Raw genomic sequence first — 22,500 nt, 5'->3', positions numbered from 1 at the left:
AGAGGGTATATTTTTCAAAATCCTCTGGCAATGAGAGGCATATCACTGCAGCTTAATCAAAATTAATACCAAAAAGTGTATATATCTGGGGATTCTTACGACAGAGTTTGAAGACAATTTGCCCACTTGACTTTACGATATTATTGGAACACACACACACACACACACACACACACACACACACACACACACACACACACACACACACACACACACACACACACACACACACACACACACACACACACACACTGACGAATATATTATCGCCATACGAAGGGGCAACAGTAATATACAGTATATATACTGTATATATAAAGAGAGTGATGTAGATACAGATAGATAGATACTCCTTCGTGAGCTGTGCCTTCCCAAATTACACCTGATGCTGTTGGGCTCCCACTGGACCCCAAAACTTTGTGGTGGATTTCTGCCGTATGCATAAAGCTGCAGCATTAAAACTTTGTGCATATGTGGCCCAGGACTCGGCACCTGCAGCCACCTCACCAATGTCCCTTGTGTTTTGTTTGGTTTTTATTTAGTTTGTATTTTTAGGAAAATTATTTACTTTTATCAGAAATTTAAGTTTCAGTATGGATGCACTGAACCTACATTTATTTGAAGTTGGACTGTCAGTATTCATGGGATAGGTTCTTTATATAATAATATGCTCTGGTATAAAGGACGATAACATTATCATGAAATAAAGCTATTCCTATGATGTTAAAATTATATACATAAATTTTTGTTTTCAGTATCACACAGATATAAAGAAAACTTACTTTTATCTTGGGAAAACAACGAAATGATGGTGCTGTTCTCACAAAGAAAAGTGACTTCTACAATGTCAATAAGGATATTACAACGGAATGGTTATGGCAGACAGCCATCATAAACTAAGTTTGTGTTACCATCACAAATAAGCACATCACAAATTGTGCATGATTTTGATTTCTTGTCCAACTACCCTGGGCACTTCACATGTCTTCCGATTTTCTTGAGGCTGACGCTGGGATGGTGTTGCTCTGTCATCACCTACAAATACCTTCATACACATTACAACCTACTTTGGTAAATACTTACCTGTTGACTCATATCGTCGCTGGATTGCTGGTTTGCACAGTAGTTCTGGTAAGTTCTCCAAGGATTTCCTTCGCTTTTGTTTCCCTTGCTATACATTGGGATTTTATTTTTCCATAAAACACACAGCAGAACTGTATGCTGTAACATCTAACATCCAATAGAAGATAATGATAGGCCATCTATTTGTTATGCGTTAACATGAGCAGTTTTTGACTAGCTGGTGTGACTGATCAGCACCTCCTTTTGTTGCATTATTGTCAAGAATCACATGCGGTTTCAGAGGTTCTTGCTCCTGTGTTTTGTTGTCATAATGCATAGTACTCAACAACAAAACTGCATTCTTTTTCGTTGGGACAGCTGCACAGCATAAGATAATGGTCCTTGCTAAAGCCAAACTTCGTTGAATACAATGGACTGTCTCTTGAAGCTTGAACTGAGTTAGGATTTCCATGCCTATTCTTCCCCAAAGTTCCTTCTTCTTCTCCTTTCGGCTCTCCCCTTAGGGGTCGCCACAGCGGATAACCCGTCTCCATCTTATTCTGTCTTCTGCATCATCATCTCTTACACCTACCACCCGCATGTCCTCCTTCACTACATCCATAAACCTTCTCTTTGGCCTTCCTCTCTTTCTCCTGCCTGGTAACTCCATTTCCAGCATCATCCTCCCGACATACTCCTCATCCCTCCTCCGCACATGTCCAAACCATCTCAGTCTCGCCTCTCTAGCTTTGTCCCCAAACTGACTTACGTGTGCTGTTCCTCTAATATGTTCATTTCTAATTTTGTCCAACCTCGTCACTCCTAGTGAAAAACGCAACATCTTCAATTCTGCTACCTCCAACTGTGCCTCCTGTCTTTTTGTCAATGGTACTGTCTCCATTCCGTACAACATGGCTGGCCTCACTACAGTCTTATAAACTTTCCCTTTCATTTCAGCAGAGACCCTTCTGTCACAGATCACTCCTGTCACCTTTCTCCACCCACTCCATCCCGCCTGCACTCTCTTTTTTACCTCTCTACCACACTTTCCGTTACTTTGTATAGTTGACCTCAAGTATTTGAATTCATCTACCTTTGCCACCTCTACACCTTGCAGCCTCACGGTTCCCCTGTCATCTCTCTCATTTACACACATGTACTGAGTCTTGCTTCTTCTTGCTTTCATCCTCCTTCTTTCCAGTGCATATCTCCATCTCTCAAGCTCTGCCTCAGCTTCCTCCCGGCTCTCACTACATATCACAATGTCGTCCGCAAACATCATTGTCCAAGGAGGCTCCTGTATAATATCATCTGTCAATCTGTCCATCACCATTGCAAACAAGAAGGGGCTCAAAGTCGATCTTTGATGCAGTCCCACCTCCACCTTGAAACCCTCAGTCATTCCTGCTGCACATCTCACTGCTGTTACACTATCGTCGTACATGTCCTTCAGCACCCTCACGTACTTCTCTGCCACTCCTGACTTTCTCATACAGTACCACAGCTCCTCTCTCGGTACCCTATCATAAGCCTTCTCCAAGTCTATAGACACACAATGCAACTCCTTCTGTCCTTCCCTGTACTTCTCCATCACCATTCTCAAACAAATATGGCGTCTATAGTACTTCTCCCTGGCATGAAACCAAATTGCTCCTCGCAGATCCTCACTTCTCTTCTCAGCCTAGCTTCCACCACTCTTTCCCATATCTTCATTGCATGGCTGATCAGCTTTATACCTCTGTAGTTGCTGCAGCACTGCACATCACCCTTGTTCTTGAAAATCGGAACTAGAATACTTTTTCTCCACTCCTCCGGCATCCTCTTACCCTCCAGGATTTTGTTAAACAATCTGGTAAACCACATCACAGCCATCTCTCCTAAGCTCCTCCATGCTTCCACTGGTATACCATCTGGGCCCACTGCCTTGCCATCCTTCATCCTCTTCATGGCATTCCTCACTTCCTCTCTGCTGATCTCTTGCACTTCCTGACTCACTACCTCCAACTCTTCCAACCTTCCCTCTCTCATATTTTCTATATTCATCAACTCTTCGAAATACTCCTTCCACCTTCTTAATACACTCTCCTCACTTGTCAGTACATTGCCATCTGCATCCTTTATCATTCTAACATGCTGCACATCCCGCCCAGCTCTGTCTCTCTGCCTGGCTAATCGGTACAGGTCTTTTTCCCCTTCACTACTATTCAACTTCTCGTACAGCTTCTGGTATGCCTTTTCTTTTGCCTTAGCAACCTCTTTCTTGGCTATGTTCCTCGTCTCCTTATATTCCCGAATGCTTTCTTCGTCTCTGTATCTATCCATATTCTTCTTTGTCTGCTTCTTCCTATTTATGCTATCCTGTACTTCCTCATTCCACCACCAAGTCTTCTTGTCTTCTCTCCTCTGTCCCGATGTCACCCCAAGTACGGTACCTTCTTGGCTTTCTCCCTCACCATTTCCGAGATAACTGCCCATCCGTCCTCATCTTCCCTGCCTCCGAAAGCCTGGCTCACCTCATCCCTAAATTTACTAAAGTTTTGCTCCTTCAGCTTCCACCACCTAATCGTTGGTTCAGCTCTCACTTTCCTCCTTGTCTTCACTTTCAGAATCATCTTTCCAACCAACACCCTATGCTATCTTACTACACTCTCCCCTGGCACTATCTTACAATCACCGAATTCTTTCAAATTGCATCTCCTACATAGGATATAATCTCTCTGCGACCTCCTTCCCCCACTCTACGTAATTCTGTGCTCCTCCTCCTCCATGAAATAAGTGTTTACTACAGCCATCTCCATCCGTTTTGAAAAAATCAACAACCATCTGACCCTCAGTGTTCCTCTCCCCGACACCGTACCTGCCAATCACCTCATCACCACTATTTCCTTCTCCAACATGCCCATTCAAATCCGCTCCCATAACCACTCTTTCCTCCCTGGGTATGCTCTGGATCACTTCCTCTACTTCACTCCAAAACTCTTCCTTTTTACTTCAAGTCACACCCCACTTGCGGGGCGTATGCACTGATGACATTAATCAGGACCCCCTCAGTTTCCATCCTCAAACTCATTACTCTACCCGACACACCCTTCACCTCCAATACACTATCTATATACTTTTCCTTCACTGCCACCCCTACACCATTTCTCCTCCCATCCACGCCATGGTAAAACAACTTGAACCCTCCTCCAATCATCCTTGCTTTACTTCCCTGCCATTTTGTCTCCTGCACACACAGTATATCCAACTTTCTCCTCTCCATCATATCGGCCAGCTCTCTCCCTTTACCCGTCACCGTGCCTACATTCAAAGATCCCACTCTTATCTCCACTCTTCTACTCTCCCTTCTCTCCCGTTTCCTCTGGAACTGTCTTCTCCTCTCCTCCTCCTCTCCTTCCTTTGTCCAACAGTTGCATACTTTCCACCGGCCCCCTGTTGGACAACAGCACCGGTGGCGGTCGTTGTTGACCCGGGCCACGACCGATCCAGTATGAAGTTTCCTTTCGTGCTCCGCATATTGAGTTGGCTAGGGTTTTACGCCGGATGCCCTTCCATGACGCAACCCTCCCCATTCATCCGGGATTGGGACCGGCACTGAGTTGCACTGGCTTGTGCCCCCAGTGGCTGGGTTTCTTCCCCAAAGTTCCTAAGAGTGTTAAATTTTATCAAGTAGTTCTTTGGCAAGATTAACATCAGTAAGCAGGTTGTCAGTGGTAACATTTCTTCCTGAGTCCACAAGAGTTTCAGTAAGATCTCGAACAACTCTTTGGGCTTGATGGCGTTCTGAAAGATTAGGACCTTTCCATTTGTATATATCGGCTTTTAGAAGATTCCTATTTGTAGCACTGACCATACTCCACACTTTTATACCATATTTATCTGGTTTTGATGGCATGTATTCTTTGAATGGGGATTTTCCTCTAAATGTGAGTAGAGATTCATCCACAATTACATATGGGCCAGCTTTATACTTTACTTGACATGACTCAATAACTTTCTGTCAAACCTCAAAAACAGGCGCCAACTTTCCTTGTTCACTATTCCTCCGTTCTGCACGATTGGACAACTCATCAAATCATATAGACTTTTTCATTACTTTGAAGTGGTCACGGCTCATACAAGGACGAAAAACTGGAGGACCTTTCTTAGTACTATATATTTCATCAAGTGGACGAAACCCATTCATGTCCACTCCATTTCTGATATCATGGCCTATCCATATCTTCAGTTCAACAGAATCTGCACGTTTCCAATTGTCACTGCAGGGAGAAGTTACTTTTTGGTTTGTTGCATAGATAACCAGATTATTTATGTCACCTGTGTTGAAGATCATGAAAGTAGCAGCTACAGAATGTGTTGGTACAGCGTCATGAACACCTCCACGTTCATGAAGAATATTTGACATCACACTCCGTCTATGTTTGGGAACCACATAGACCACACTGTACATTTGTCTCGGCCAAATAAAGTCTCACCATCTTCTTGATCAGTATCATGTGCATCACTACCGTCATTTGTATATTCACTGTCACCAGCGATCCTCAACACTGTCACATTGTTCAACCACTTCATCAGCATCAGATAATTCACTGCCTGAATCAATATCTTCTAAATATCAGGCTGATCATCATCTGCCAACAAATTTCTACCATTAAACATTAATTTTGGTATTGACACTGTCTTTAGATGTCAATAATCTGAAAAATCAGGGGGGGAAATGAGTCAAACCGAAGACGAGGTGGGGTCCCAGCAGACCCCACAAACATTTTTTACACTGTCACTCCTAAATGCTGGAGGCTTTTGTGCTCAGAAATTATGTGCATATGCAATAACCATCTACAATAAAAGTCAGGGACGGCCAGGTCGAAAAAATAAAAAATGGCTTAATGACATCATTTTAAAATCATGCTGGGGCCCACAGGGACCCCACTCGGCTCTTGAAGGGATATCTAAAGGAGGTGGTGGCAGGAAAGGTTTGGTGGGGTATGGAAAAAGTCAGACTGGAAGGACACAGGTGGCAGAACGAAGACAACATGATTGACACCACCAGATTTTATGACCTGAAATCTTGATATATATATATATATATATATATATATATATATATATATATATATATATATATATATATGTGTGTGTGTGTGTGTGTGTGTGTGTGTGTGTGTGTGTGTGTGTGTGTGTGTGTGTGTGTGTGTGTGTATTGAGAATAACTGAGAAAGTAGAAAAAAGTAGATTATCTTTTGTTTACTTTCTGATACTCAACAATGGTGACTGCATGTCTGTGCCCCGAGGTTAGTTATGAAAATGATGACAATGATGATGATGATGATGATGGTGGTGATCAGTGGATATGTGGCCAGTTTTTTTTAGCTGCCACATTTATAATAATAAATAGGCCCTGGTGGTGAAAATGATAATAATGTTTTAGTCATGATACTTTTTCCAAGTTTCGTATTTTTCTTTTCTTGTTTCTGCATCCTGTTCAACATGGAATAATTTTATCTATCTGTATCTATATACCTAGGCTGCTTCCCCCAAGGAAAGGGAGGTAGCCGAGACAGGACGACACACTCCCCATTTACTCATCCATTCGAACACATTCATTCGCATCTTAGCCCCAAAGGGAAGAAGGGACACATGCTCACCGCACCACACCGCACAAGGGTCAACTGCTCAGTGCAATCAGTGACATCCGCAGTAAGGCCCTACAGCAGAGCTGGTTTACCCCTGCCACATCATAATAGACCCATCCCCTTACCCGCATGTGACCTGACTAGCTGATCAGACCAAATGCGGGAGAATATCCCCTCAGGGCTGCGTCATCACTTATTCATTCACAATTTCTCTCCATTTATTTATGTCACGCACAGCCACTCTTCCTTGCTCAACAGACATCCCTTTCACATCCAGCGCTCTCGTCACACTGTCCATCCATCCTATTCGTGGTCTCCCTCTCATAATAATACTAATAATAATACTAATAAACAAGTGGGTTAGAGTTGTTGTCTGGTTACCTTGTGATGGGTGACGTGTGCAACTGAGTATCGGTCTTCTGATGAGTACACCACAGCACCCGCAGTCAACAGCTGGTCTTGGTCTCGTTTGGTCCACGTTACCTACACCACAGAAAACAGGCTGGTTAGAGAGTGAGAGAGAGAGAGAGAGAGAGAGAGAGAGATTAGAGGGAAGACGAAAGCGAAAGGTTAGGTCACAAGCCGATGAAAGACAAGAGTTTAGTTTCACTTGGTCTGTTACCTGAGGGAGAAAAGATGGTGGGTTAGGGTGACAAGGAGACACAGGAAGGAGTGGTGGTGGGGGGAAGGGGTAGAACACAACCTTCCCTGATTACATAGAGTTACATTCCATCTTAGAAGTAAACAACAGTACAGGAATTATGGGTTGATAAACACCCGGGCAAAAACTGTTGTACCCACACAGTCAGCATAATTTCAGAATACAGCATTAGTTTACCATTTGAACAGTTAAGTATATTGCAGTCAAAATACAGATATACCGTAAGTCATAGTTTGTATTATCCCATCATGAATACATTTATTATCACCCACCTTTGCATGGCGGAGCGATAATGTTTTTGCCCGCCTCTGTGTGTGTGTGTGTGTGTGTGTGTGTGTGTGTGTGTGTGTGTGTGTGTGTGTGTGTGTGTGTGTGTGTGTGTGTGTGTGTGTGTGTGTGTGTGTGTGTGTGTGTGTGTGTGTGTGTGTGTGTGTGTGTTCCAATTATATCTCAAGAACAGCTTGAGCTATCGACATAAAACCTTCATTGTATCAAGATATGGCCAAAATCTTGGTCGAGTTCGAAAATGGGCACTCAGGGTGAAGGTCGAGGTCACTAAAATGGCTGCCAAAGGTCAACTAGTTCTTATCGCCCGCCTTTAGCACCATTATATCTCATGAACGGCTTGAGCTATCAACATGGAACCATCAGGGTATCAAGATATGGCCAAGATCTTGGACTCTTGATACCCTGATATCTTGGACTCGGCCAACAGCATTTTCTGGCGGGCGATTAGCATTCGACTCCCGAATGCCTTTCTTTCATTTACAAACTGGAATCTAACTACTCCTCTAAGCGACTAGTAATTGTTAGTGTTGTATCCCAGCCTACCACGTAGTTTTATTATACATAAGAATCTGCTGAGGGTGAAGTGGCCACAGGATCTGCATCATGCCCGAAGGGGTTCAAGTTCGACCCCAGGCCCTGACAGAGAATAGTTTGATTATCTGAACATCATTAATACGGACTAATCCATTGATCCACAAATCCCACCAACATGTCATTAAAACACCTCCGGTCACACAATCACACCAGTCCCCAGTGGGACGGCCCAAACATGTAGTCAGTATGGACGGTACGTTTTTATCGGCTAAATGGAAACATGTAAAGGTGTGAAACGCCCTTCGTTCCGTACTAGAAATCTATCTTGCTTTAGGGAACGAACTGTCTTGTCTCTACCAAAAGCTGAATAAAGTCACACACACACACACACACACACACACACACACACACACAGCTCTCTCTCTCTCTCTGCATAATATATATATATATATATATATATATATATATATATATATATATATATATATATATATATACAGTATATACTGTTTATATATATATATATATATATATATATATATATATATATATATATATATATGTATATATATATATATATATATATATATATATATATATATATATATATATATATATATATATATATATATATATATATATATATATATATATATATATACTATATATATATATATATATATATATATATATATATATATATATATATACTGTATATATATATATATATATATATATATATATATATATATATATATATATATATATATATATATATCATCATCATCATCCTGACCTCCTTTCCCACCCTTCAGTAGGGCAGGGTGGGGAGTAGCAATGTCCAGACAGCCCAAATTTGCCCAATCCAATAGGCCACGCTTCCTTTCACTCATCATTCAAGCCCCCGGAATCCTGGCTCTATCGGATACGCCAAAAACATTCACCACGTTCTGTAGCTTCACATAAACGTATCCGATTGAGTCAGTCCGGACGCTGCCACGTTGAAAAGGGGTGCCAAAATCCCTGATCATGCATATCTCCTCACAACATTCATCCAGCCAGCTCGATCTCCCGTCATTTCCCTAGCCTCACCGACTTCCAAACCTCTTTTCCTCACACACCCATCCACCATATCTCTCCACCTTCTCCTTGGCCTACCTCTTCTCCCCCCTTCAAATTCGCTCAGATATACCTTCTTCACCATTCTGTTGTTATCCATTCTCTCCACATGACCATACCATCTCAGTACACTCTCTTCTTTTCTGGTGTCCACCGACTTCCTCACTCCACATCTTTTACGAATCACATTATTTCGAATCCTGTCCACCCTCTGTACTCCACATACATTCCTCAGCAGTCCCATCTCCACTGCTCTTACTCTTGACTTTTCATTTTCAGGCCACACCATAGTCTCATATCCGTATGTTAGAGTTGGCACAAACACTCCTTCATGTAAGCCTCGTGCAGCTGCAACACTCAAGCCTCTGTTTCATATCAAGGCCTTCATTGCATCAGGTACTTTTCTTCCTTGTGTCACTCTACTTTCAACTTCTTTTGCACATTTTCCTCTCTTTTCTGTCACTGTACCCAGGTATTTGAACTCTCTCACCAATTCCAGTCTCTCTCCATTCATTGTAACGTCACACTGGGAGTCACCTTCTCTCTCATTAACCATCACTTTACTCTTTTCTACATTTACTCTCAAGGCACGATGCTCACAGACATCAGCAAAACTCTGCACAAACTTACCAAGTTCTTGTCCAGTACTTGCAAGCAGTACTGCATCATCAGCATATAACAAATGTGAGAGATTCCATTCATTACCAACGCCATCCCTCTCTCCATTACTCGTGTTTTTACTTCTCTCATCACCCCATCCATATATACATTGAACAACCATAGGGACATCACACAGCCTTGTCGCACGCCCACACCGATTGTGAAACATTCACTTAGATGCCCATTAACCCTGACACATGCCTCACTACCATCATAAAAATTCTTGACAGCACCGAACAGCTTACCATGTACACAGTACACGCGCAAAACTTTCCACAAGCCTTCTCTCTTCACTTTGTTGTATGCCTTTTCCAGATCCATGAATGCCATAAACATTTCATGGTCCGTCTCACAAGCCTTCTTTACTATCTGTCTCATTGCAAAATATTTGATCCACACATCCCTTGCCACTCCTAAAGCCACCCTGTTCATCACTCACTAGGACTTCTGATATCTCTCATACTTTCTCTATAATATTTCTTCCATATACCTTCCCTACCGCACTCAATAAACCTATGCCACGATAATACTTGCACTCACTTCGCTCACTTTTATTTTTGTACAGGGGTACAATCACAGCCTTTTTCCACTCTGCAGGCACAGTTTCACTAACCCATGCCTTCTTACATACCGGTATCTCCAACAAGCACTTCATTCCACACACACACACACACACACACACACACACACACACACACACACACACACACACACACACACACACACACACACACACACACACACACACACACACGTGTATATATTTCTCCTCCATGTCTAATCAGCCCCTCCCTGTCTCTGTCCCACCCTTCCTCCTCCCTTTCTATCCCAGCCGCTCTCTCTCTCTCCTCCCTGTGTCTCACAATCCATTCCTTCCTGCTGTCTATCTCTCCCAGCCTCTCATTTCCTCCTCCATGTGTCTTCCAGTCACTCCCTTTGTCCTGCCCGTCTCTCCCAGCCCCTCCCTTCCCCCTCGCTGTCTCTCTGGCCCCTTCCCTCCCGCCCCCACGTCTCCCCCAGAGTCTCCCGTCCTCCTCTCCGTCTCTCCCAGTCCCCCCTTTCCTCCTACATGTCTCTCCCAGCGCATCCCTTCCTCCTCCCTATCTCTCCCAGCCCCTCCTCTCTCGTCTCTCCAAGTCCCTCCTTTCTCCTGCCTTGTCCCTCCAAGTCCTTCCCTCTTTCTCCTTGTCTCTTCGAACCACTCTTTTCCTCCTTCCTATCTCTCCCAGCCCCTTAATTCCTCCTCCCTGTCTCTCCCAGCATTCCCTTCCTCCTCCCTGTCTCTCCCAGCATTCACTTCCTCCTCCCTGTCTCTCCCAGCATTCACTTCCCCCTCCCTGTCTCTCCAGGCCTCTCCATTTCTTCCCACCCTTTCAATGTCTCTCCCTGTCTCTTTAAGCCCCTCCGTTCCTCTTCCGTGTCTCTTCTTGCCCCTCTCTTCCTCCTCTATGTCTCTCCCAGCTTTCTCTTCCTCCTCATTCTCTCTCCCAACCCTTCCCGTCCTCCTACCTGCCTCTCCCACCTCCCCTATCCTTCTTCCAGTCTCCTCCAGCCCCTCCCTTCCTCCTCCCAGCCCCTCCCTTCCTCCTCCCTGTGTCTCGCAGCTCCTCCCTTCCTCCTATTCTCTCCCAGCCCCTCCCTTCCTCCCCCTGTCTCTGCCAGTCCCTCCCTTGCTCCTCCCTGTAATCTGTCAGCCCATAACTTCCTCCTCCCTGTCTCGTCCAGCCTCTCTCTTCCTCCTCCCTTCCACTTCGCTGTCTCTCGCACTGCCTCTTCTCTTTTTCCCTGTCTCTCCAGGCCTTTCTCTTTCCCCTCCCTGTCCCTCCCAGCACTCCCTTTCTCCTCCTTGCCTCTCCAAACCCCTCTTTTCTTCCTTTTTATCTCTTCTAGCCTCTTTCTTCCTCCTCCCTGTCTCTCCCACCCCCTCCCTTCCTTCTCCCTGTCTCTCCCAGCCACTCCCTTCCTACTTCCTGTCTCCCTCATCCCCTCCCTTCCTTCTTCCTATCTCTCCCAGCCACTCCCTTTCTTCTCGTTCTCTCTAGCCCCTCATTTTCTCCTCCCTATCTCTCCCAGCCAGTCCTTTCCTCCTCCCTGTCTCCCAACCCCTCCCTTTCTCCTCCCTTTCTCTCCCAGCCATTTTCCCTCCTCCCAGTCTCTCCCAGCTCCTCCCTTCCTCCTCCCTGTCTCTCTCAGTCCCTCCCTTCCTCCTCCCTGTCTCTCCCAGCTCCTCCCTTCCTCCTCCCTGTCTCTCTCAGTCCCTCCCTTCCTCCTCCCTGTCTCTCCCAGCTCCTCCCTTCCTCCTCCCTGTCTCTCTGTCCCTCCCTTCCTCCTCCCTGTCTCTCCCAGCTCCTCCCTTCCTCCTCCCTGTCTCTCTCAGTCCCTCCCTTCCTCCCCCCTGTCTCTCCCAGCTCCTCCCTTTCTCCTCCCTGTCTCTCTCAGTCCCTCCCTTCCTCCTCCCTGTCTCTCTCAGTCCCTTCCTTCCTCCTCCCTGTCTCTCGCAGCCCCTCCCTTAACCTTCCTGTCTCTCCCCTCCCCTCCCTTCCTCCTCCCTGCGGTAGTCTCATTTACCCATTCTTATCCTTCAGGACTGATAATGCTGATGCCACTGACTCTCTTATATTAGATCTTTTTATACCTTACCCTGCCTCACCCAGCCTTGCTATACCCCTCCCTGCCTCACCCAGCCTTGTTATACCCCTCCCTGCCTCACCCAGCCTTGTTATACTCCTCCCTGCCTCACCCAGCCTTGTTATACCCCTCCCTGCCTCACCCAGCCTTGTTATACCCCTCCCTGCCTCACCCAGCCTTGTTATACCCCTCCCTGCCTCACCCAGCCTTGTTATACTCCACCCTGCCTCACCCAGCCTTGTTATACCCCTCCCTGCCTCACCCAGCCTTGTTATACCCCTCCCTGCCTTACCCAGCCTTGTTATACCCCTCCCTGCCTCACCCAGCCTTGTTATACCCCTCCCTGCCTCACCCAGCCTTGTTATACCCCTCCCTGCCTCACCCAGCCTTGTTACATCCATCCCCTGCCTTACTCTGCCTCACCCAGTCTTGTCATACCCCTCCTGTCTCACTCACTCAGTTATATCTATCCTCCTACCATACCCTGCCTCACCATGCCTATCCTTGCCTCATCATGCCTATCCTTGCCTCATCATGCCTACCCCTGCCTCACCATGCCTATCCTTGCCTCATCATGCCTACCCCTGCCTCACCATGCCTACCCCTGCCTCACCATGCCCATCCCTGCCTCACCATGCCCATCCCTGCCTCACCATGCCTATCCCTGCCTCACCATACCTGTTCCTACCTCACACAGTATTTTCCTAACTCGACGAAGCCTCTTTCCTAATTCATTCCGTACCTCACTCTGCTGCTTCCTGCCTCACCCTGCCTTACCCTGCCTGACCCATTCTTTCTGCCTGCCTCTTTCTGCCTCTTCTAAACTTTACCACATTTGCATCATCCTGGCTCACCTCTCTCTCTCTCTCTCTCTCTCTCTCTCCCCCTGTCTCGTGAACTAATTTTCTCATCCTCTTTTTTAGCGCCAGCCCTGTTATAACCTGGGGGATTAGAGAGAGAGAGAGAGAGAGAGAGAGAGAGAGACAGACAGACAGACAGACAGACAGACAGACACAGACAGACAGACACAGATAGACAGAGACATAGACAGAGAGAGAGAGAGACACACACACACACACACACACACACACACACACACACACACACACACAGAATTAAGCTGAGCGAAAGACAAACTGTCCATGTGTTTAAGTTGCACGACACAAAGTTAACTGAGGCACTTTCCTTCATGCAAATCACCTTAAGTGCCTCCTTGAAGTTGCCAGAATGAATATTGGTACAGCGTAATTATGCTCTCTTCACTTTAACTTGGCCTAAAATTGCCATCTCTCCCTCTTGAATGCCGGCCTGTAGTAGCAATAGATTAACTGTAGAATATGATGCTTGTCACGAAGAAGTGCTATGGAAAGGACGTAGAGCCATAGTATTGTTCTTTCCTGCCAGTGAACTTCGTGAAATAAGCTACAAAAAGTTGAAAAACCTGAGCCAAGTTAGGGTGAAAGGGGTATAGTGTAGTGACAGAGTACTACTAACCCTGCGATAATTACAAGTGTGGCAGTGGCTTAATCTGAAATAGTGGTGATTCCAATGGACTATTGATAACGTAGACAGGCACGTAACTATTAAAAGTAACAGTAGTCGTGAATGGTGCAATTATGAATGTTGTGTTGGTACGATGGAGAAAGTAATGACGGCAATGGCAGTAGGGTAATAAGGAGTTATAAGGAAATTCAGTAAAGGAGGCCTAATGGTGTGGGTCAGTGTCATGAGAGTAAAATTACAGACAGTAGGGTGCCGGTATGAGATGGTACTGTGATCCATATGGTACACTGATCCAGAGGTCAGTATACTAGAGCGGTATTCTGACCCCCCTTATGGTAAAATGACCCGCCTCCTAAATTCTTTACTTTACTGTACTTACCAACCGCGATGCGAAGCGAGCGGAGTGGTAATGTTTTCAGTTGTGAGGTTGACTGGCTGGCATTGTGTGTGGGTAATCAGGATATCACATGAACGGCTTGAGCTGTCAACATGAAACTTGCAGGGTATCAAGATATGGCCTAAATCTTGGACGAGTTCGAAAATGGGAACTCGGGGTCAAGGTCAGGTCACCAAAATGGTTGCCAAAGGTACCCTGAACATTTCATATTGATAGCTCAAGCAGCTCATGTGATATCTTGTTTACCTACACACAAACAAAGCCAGCCAGCCAACCTCACCACTGAAAACATTACTGTTCCGCTCGCTTACCACCCGCGTTGCGATGCGAACGGAGTGGTGATGTTTACAGTGGTGAGGCTGACTTTGTTTGCGTGTGCTTCACATCTTGAACTTGCGTCAGATCAGGAATGGAGGTGCAATATTAAGCGCCAACACAAAACTTTCCGGCTGCACTGGTGGTGAGATCCCATCGTGAGATGGCTTCTAGTTTATTTCTGTATTTGTTGTCTTTAATTACTATAATTATCCTAACCTAACCTAACCTAACCTCAAGGGAGTACACCTGTTTAATTTACAATTAAAATTACTTCGGTTCTATATGGTTAGTCATTATTTCACACCTATCATAAAACAGGTGTAAACTAATTAAACAAACAGGTGTAACGTAATTAATTATAAACATTTAAAACAACCCATCACCAAAGTCAAGCAATATACGTCTGATTACATTCTGTTAACAAAATTTCATAGTTACAAAAGGGGAGTCAACATACCACAGAGGGGGTCAGAATTCCACAATGGCACCTTCCCCCCGGAGTCAAAATACCCTGTAGCACAATGGCTCAGGGGTCACCTTACCAGGGAGTCAAAATTCTATCCCACACTATGTCTCTATTATATATTCGACAGAGACATTATTAATTAAAAAGTATTTATAAGATGTATGCTAACAGTACACGTGGCTAAAAAAGTAATGACTGAAAATAGTGTTAAAGTTAATAAAGATATCACGTCCAGTACTGTAAATGGTAATAAAAGGAGATGTTACTGTGATTATTACGGATTATTAAGGGAGAGACAGACAGGTGAGGGGATAACGAGGTGGTGGGGCAGGTGTAATTGGAGCAAACGCACCAGGATAATGGCACCCACGGGTTTATATCAACTTTCTCTCTCTCTCTCTCTCTCTCTCTCTCTCTCTCTCTCTCTCTCTCTCTCTCTCTCTCTCTCTCTCTCTCTCTCTCTCAAGCCGGCCTCCTTCATATACTCCTTCAACTCTGTCCTCCTCGTCCTCGGTTTCCCTCACCTTCTCCTCCACCACGGTCTTATTATACTCTGTATGAGTTTAAGTTTTGGTGCTTTAACGCCTGATTATTAAAGAGAGAGAGAAACAGACAGACAGACAGACAAATTATGAGAGAGAGAGAGAGAGAGAGAGAGAGAGAGAGAGATGGACGGACAAATACTGTTCATCCCGGCACACACCCAGCCTTAACATTTGTAGGCCTGTGGACCTAGGAGACTCAGTAGCAGGTCATACATGGAGGCTTTATTTAAAATATTTTCATCTCATCGTAGTTAACATTTTTCTGTTGTTTGTGTCTTGGTTTTAAAAGTCTTGTGTTTGTGTTCTTCGAAGGGATGCGAGTTCGATCCTATGGCAGACTCTCTGAACAATATGTGCTTTAAGAGAATATTAACATGGCAAATACAGGAACATGAAGTGGTGCCAAGGCACAGCAAATCCGTCCCCGGCAGTCATTTTAGTGCTGACGTGTAAACACAACAGGATTTCTAGTCAAAGATGTCACATAACAAGCTTAGGGTAAATCGGTGAAAACTGACGACTTTATGCCCACTTGAAATTTTAAGCCCGACCCACCTGACATTGCCCCCCTACCACTAACTGGGGAGTGACCCCCTGATGTAATGAGGCATGTCATAGGATGCAGATTTGAAAGATGCACCTTTAGGTTTTGGTTTCATCTCGATATGAAGATTTTGAAAGGAGTTGTGGCGGAAAAACGGTTTTTTATTTTCTACATTTTGGGGGGCCTACAGCCTAGGCCTTGGCCCAATTTGGCCTAAAATTTAATCAGGTGATCAGAAAGTTATAGCCCATCATCCCCGTAATTTTAGTCAAAATCGCGCCGATAGTTTTCGCGTAAAGTTGTTAGCACACACACAGACAGAGACAGATAGACAGACAAACAGACAGACAAACCGCGTGAAAACAATACCCGTCCCGAGCCCCTCCTGAGAGGGGAAGGGTGATAAACAGGTAAACTAAGGAATTTCTCAAGACCAAGAGAATACGTCACTTAAAGGTATTCATTGTACTTATACTGGTGACTTTGTGTATACATATCTGTAGCCTATATATTGGAAAAAATGTAAGTAAAGAAGGTAGTACACTGCAGTAGTCAACATTTACAAATCCTTAGTGATTTATGTAAATTCAAGTAAGTAAATGCAATACCTATATAAATTAAATATCTACATTCTTCTGTAGTATATTGTTATTACCATCAGACGGTTTTTAAAAAGATATTCGAACTTGAGGGATTAGTTATAATTGACCACTATGCTGTAGATCCTTGCTGAGTTGAAGAATATCGTCTGTTATTGGGAAGAGTTAAAAAGAAAATTACACAAAATTGCTGTGGGAAATAAATACCCACATACAGTCATTCCAGTAATACGAATCTCGACGACAACGGTAATAGATAAAGCACCACAACATGACGAGATGTGGCCAATGTTACCAGCCTCCTTCCGAGATGGATCTTTACGAATCTCTACCTATAATTTTAATGTCGCAACGCAGACTCAATATCGCAACATAATCTGCAATTGCACGTTCACACACACACACCATTTCGTCGCCAAGGAGGTGGGTGTAACACTTGATGTAGGCAGTGCCTTTACTATCTGCAACAAAGTGTTAATATCTGCAACAAAGTGTTAATATCTGCAACAAAATGTTAATATCTGCAACATAATGTACAACTGCACGTTGAGGCTCACCATGTCGTCGCCAAGGAGGTGGGTGTAACACTTGATGGAGGCAGTGCCTTTACTATCAGCAACACAGTGTTAATATCTGCAACAAAGTGTTAATATCTGCAACAAAGTGTTAATATCTGCAACATAATCTACAGTTGCGCGTTGAGGCTCACCAGGTCGTCGCCGAGGAGGTGGGTGTAACACTTGATGGAGGCAGTGCCGCCATCCTTTACTACCTGCAACAAAGTGTTAATATCTGCAACAAAGTGTTAATATCTGCAACAAAGTGTTAATATCTGCAACAAAGTGTTAATATCTGCAACATAATCTACAATTGCACGTTGAGGCTCACCATGTCGTCGCCGAGGAGGTGGGTGTAACACTTGATGGAGGCAGTGCCGCCATCCTTTACTACCTGCAACAAAGTGTTAATATCTGCAACAAAGTGTTAATATCTGCAACATAATGTACAATTGCACGTTGAGGCTCACCATGTCGTCGCCGAGGAGGTGGGTGTAACACTTGATGGAGGCAGTGCCGCCAACCTGCGCCACAATCTCAGTGTTATTCTGGTGTTCAGGGATGATGGAAGGCGGCACATTGGTGTCTCTTGGTCCCACCACCAGTTCCCGTCTTTTGGGTTGCTTTGTGCCGCCAACATCTGCCCTCCAGCCACGCACACCTGTTGGACAGACACATGGGGTTACAGAGAGAAAGGGAGATGAGGGGTGGATGACAGAGGTACCTATAGCCTACATTAGCTGCGAGAAAGGGCAGTCTTCTGGTGCTATATATGTACGCCACGTGGTTTTGCATCACACTATGGAATTGGTTGGTTCAGGTTTTGGCACAACAGGCCACACACCCTCCCTCTTAAGCTCCAATGCCATTCATCCTGACGCCATGAAAGGAGAAGGATGTGTGTGTTTGCTAACTTCGCCACACCATTATATATATTTTTCTTCTTACAGGTACGATAGGGTATATTGGGAAACACTGCTATATGTTATACATTGGAAACTTATTCTGAAAGTGTTCACAGAGCTTTTTGATAACACTAAGTGCTTCGTCAATTTCAAGGTAGTCTGAAGATTAAAAAATACTGTAATGCAAGAATGGACGATGTACACACAACAAAAAAACTATCGTTACACCTTCTGCACGATATAAAATGACACACGAATGAAGGTTTTTGAGAACAGCCTCCTCCATTGGTATCCCTGCGTGTGTTTGTTGCATATTTATTATAAGCTATATCCATTGCTTCTCCCATGCATATTTCTACCTCGTCCTATTTGGCAACTCACCCACTGTCAGGCTTACCAACCCTAGCGAGACAGCCAGGTTGTTCAGTATGAAACACATCGGACCCCCCTGTAACGATAGTATTTTTGCTGTGTGTACATTGATAATCATGTAGTAACTTCATAATTATAGACATGTATTTCACGTAAACTAGTGTGTGTTGCAAATATTCCGCTTTGTATCTCTGCCATCGAAGTTGGAGAAGGTTATATATTCACTCCTGTTAATTTGTCTGTCTACTTGTCCACAGGTTATCTCATAAGGTTATTGATGGATTTCAATAAAATTTTGAGGAAAGGTGGATCATGGGCCAAGGAAAGGTTGATTAAATTTAGGTGGTATTCTGAGTTGCATTTCCGGTTCAAGACAGTTTTTTTCTTTGTTTGCCCAAAAGAGAAAACAGTTATTGATGGACTGCAGTGAATTTTTGTTTTGTTTTGTGGACCATGGACGAAGGAAGAGTTGTTTACATTTTGATGGTGATCTGAGTTGTCTGGTATAGATGTTGGTGGAGGTTTATGCTCTCTGGGTGCTGTCTAGTTTGTGTGTGTGTGTGTGTGTGTGTGTGTGTGTGTGTGTGTGTGTGTGTGTGTGTGTGTGTGTGTGTGTGTGTGTGTGTGTGTGTGTGTGAACAACTTAAAAGTCGAATGAGAAAGCTTCAGATAAAAAGAAAAAAATCAGAAAAATTAAGAGTTGGAACTGTCTCCCTCCGTCTGTATTTCCTACTTCCTATGATCTCCAGTCTTTCAAACGCAGTGTGTCCAGGCATCTCGAAATGAACGGATCTGGAATTTGGCTCGCTTTTGTATTGTTTTTTTTCTTGGAAGGAACGGTTTTCTGGCTCCTGGCCTTTAGTTCCATCTTCCTTGCATAAAGAAAAGAATATGATATACAGTATACATTTTGACACCTGAGTCAGCCACACAATATTAATACAACAGGTGTTTGTAGAGAAAAAGACTTTAAAATACGATAGCGTCTTTCAGTATATTCTTGCCTTTACCGAATGATTCTACTTGCCTTCTCTCTCTCTCTCTCTCTCTCTCTCTCTCTCTCTCTCTCTCTCTCTCTCCTGGACAGCTTTTATCTAGCTACCGAGAAGCTCACACACACACACACACACACACACACACACACACACACACACACACACACACACACACCTTCTTGGTAATTCTTAGGGCGTTCTGTGACTTCCTTGAGGATGAAAGAGAAGGAGGAGGAGGAGGTGAAGGAGGAGGAGGAAAAAGAGGAGGAGAGAATTGTGATAAGGTGAAGAGAAAATTAGACATGATAAACTCCGAGTGGAATGATAAAGGTCAGGAGACATGAGATTATTGCCTTACTTTCTCTTATATCTTAGTTATTATTTCTCTCATTCTCATTTTCTTTCTTATTCTCATTTTCCTTATCTCGATGTGGAGAGGATGGAGAGCAAGAGACTAACGAGGAGAGGGTATGTGAGTGAGGTGGAGAGGGGAAAAGAGGGAGAGGATGGACAGCGAGAGACTAACAAGGAGAGCGTATGTGAGTGAGGTGGAGGGCAGTGAAATGGCAGGGGACAGGGTGACAAGGAGAATATTTGTTTGTGGCCACTCCTTACGGGATGAAGGCGACTGGCAATAGATTATTATTGTTGTTGCTGTTGTTGTTGTTTAGATGTTCTTGTTTCAGCACACATTTTTCCCTCAATAACTCACCCAGTCATGGCGTGTTTTACCCTGATATTGCTATAAAAATTGTCATCTAGTGAGACCAAACTTATTTCGAAGATGAGGCAAATGTAGCCACAATATAGTTAGATTTCAAAATGAAAAGTCAGTCGAAACATCAGTGGATATGGGTTTGTTGATAAATGCGTGTGGAGTGTGGAGAATGGACAGGATAAGGAGTAATGTGATTGGTGAAAGATGTGGAGTAAGTAAATTCGTGGACACCAGAGTGAAAGAGAGTGTGGTTATGTGGACAGATTGGGTGTGAATAGACTGGTGAAGGCGGTATAGTGTGGTGGAATTCACTCACCCGTGCTTTGAGACATATACATTTTATTGTTTCATTGAGTGCCTTATATATTGCAAATCACAAACAGCTGCATTCCAAACTGGTATCTTTGGGAAAAATTTTATAGAGGTAAATTCCAGATGGCTGCCGACAATGTTTCTATTTCTATTTTTGATGATAACTTCGTCTTCGTTCCACATAAAAAATAATTTTAGTTCCAAACCCGATATTTTTAGCATCGAGGAGCTTGTGAAAAGTATGTTATTCTATGATGTACTATATAACCAGTTTAAAAGCATAAAATATATCCTAGTTGGCCGTCATTATACATTTGTGATTTCTATCTTTTATCATATGTTGGTCTCTGTTCCGCATTAATTCTAGTTGCAAAATCTAACTTTAGGGATCAAGATGTCAAAGCATTATGTATGTTTGGCATGTGATGTGCTGGATTTAACCAATTAGTGTTATGTTATTAACATTCATAGTAATTGTATTGCTTTTTGACAAAATAACCTTTATTTTGATAATTTTGTCGATGGAAATTTACACGTCTCAGTGTTTGAGCAAACTAGACCTAACAAAAACAGTGATATGAAAAATCGTCCTGTTACTCTATTTACAAAACATACATAATTATTTGTTCACTGAAGGACAGAACTTAGTCATAACTCTCTGCAGTAGTGATGGTACTCAGGTTCTTGCAGACATCTGACCCATGACATCCACAGAACACTGAACAGGAAAGATGTGCAGATGAACAGCTGCATGAGGCAGTAGAACATGCCACGCAACCACATTAGATCATTTTCATCACATTTGCAGGTTCAGGTGTCACATTAACTGGCAGGGCGACAGGGATCAGCATATAGGCATCTGCATCCAGGGTCCACCCATACTCAGTTGGACTTAGCTGTGGTGGGTCAGAATTCATGTACGACCACTATATGGCTGTTTGCAGATGCGTCCTAAGAACGTGCTCTGAAAACGCTTCAGAAGTGGGTGGCAAAATCTTAAGATCTGGTGCTGCATTCAACTTGTGATTTCCCATCTTGAAGGACCACACTTTGTATCTGAGAGATTTTATATCTGTTTCTCCAGAAAATCCACAGCATGCTGCTGTGAACTGGGTTGCCTCTGCTAATACAACTGCTGTTTGCTCTTGTATGACGATCCCAGACTTCACCACCTTCGCTACTGTAGCTTTGCCAATTCCCCACATACAGGACACGGTATTGCACCCAGTCAAAACGTGAGCTGGCATCAGATCCGGCAGGGTTTCTTGGTGCAACAATATCTGCAGCAATATTTCAACAACCTTGTTGAAAGCAACATCATCTCCGTCAGTAGATTCAGCACCATCTAAACAAAATGATATATTGCTCCTGAACGACGATAGGCAGTCTTTGTGGTATTGAGCGTCGGCAGTGTGAAGGTCGCTCACTGCAACACTCTAGATCTGACTCCTTCGGCCCATTTGTTATTTAGTTCATCACAAGTTTGAAGAATTGTATTTTTGAATGTTTTCTGAAGCTTGCCTCTGTCTACGACTCTTCACCATCGATCTGGGTGGTGTGGATCCAGCGGAAGATATGCTTCTTTACAAAAGATGCAATGTTCTTTACAGTTGAAGCCAGTTCCTGTAGAACGACGGGTGCGTTTTGACTCGACAGTAGCCTCAGCCTGAGAAGTTGCAGATCT

General features: G+C 44.0%; 1 protein-coding gene across 1 annotated transcript in view; it reads right to left on the bottom strand.

The window, feature by feature from the left end:
- Positions 1–22,500, bottom strand: part of LOC145408631 (zwei Ig domain protein zig-8-like) — a 59,199-nt gene that overhangs the window by 17,350 nt on the left and 19,349 nt on the right. The window contains exons 3-5 of the mRNA XM_080279318.1: positions 22,358–22,482; positions 17,985–18,175; positions 7,077–7,178 (exon numbers count right to left, since the gene is read on the bottom strand). Coding sequence (XP_080135444.1) covers positions 7,077–7,178; positions 17,985–18,175; positions 22,358–22,482 — 418 coding nt within the window. The remainder of the gene's footprint in view (positions 1–7,076; positions 7,179–17,984; positions 18,176–22,357; positions 22,483–22,500) is intronic.

Source organism: Coenobita brevimanus, chromosome 78 (genome assembly GCF_032717465.1).
Source record: "Coenobita brevimanus isolate Jiangsu-jjx chromosome 78, ASM3271746v2, whole genome shotgun sequence".
Classification (NCBI taxonomy): domain Eukaryota; kingdom Metazoa; phylum Arthropoda; class Malacostraca; order Decapoda; family Coenobitidae; genus Coenobita; species Coenobita brevimanus.
The sequence above is the reverse complement of the archived record's forward strand: the minus strand, read 5'-3'. Positions and strand labels throughout refer to the sequence as shown.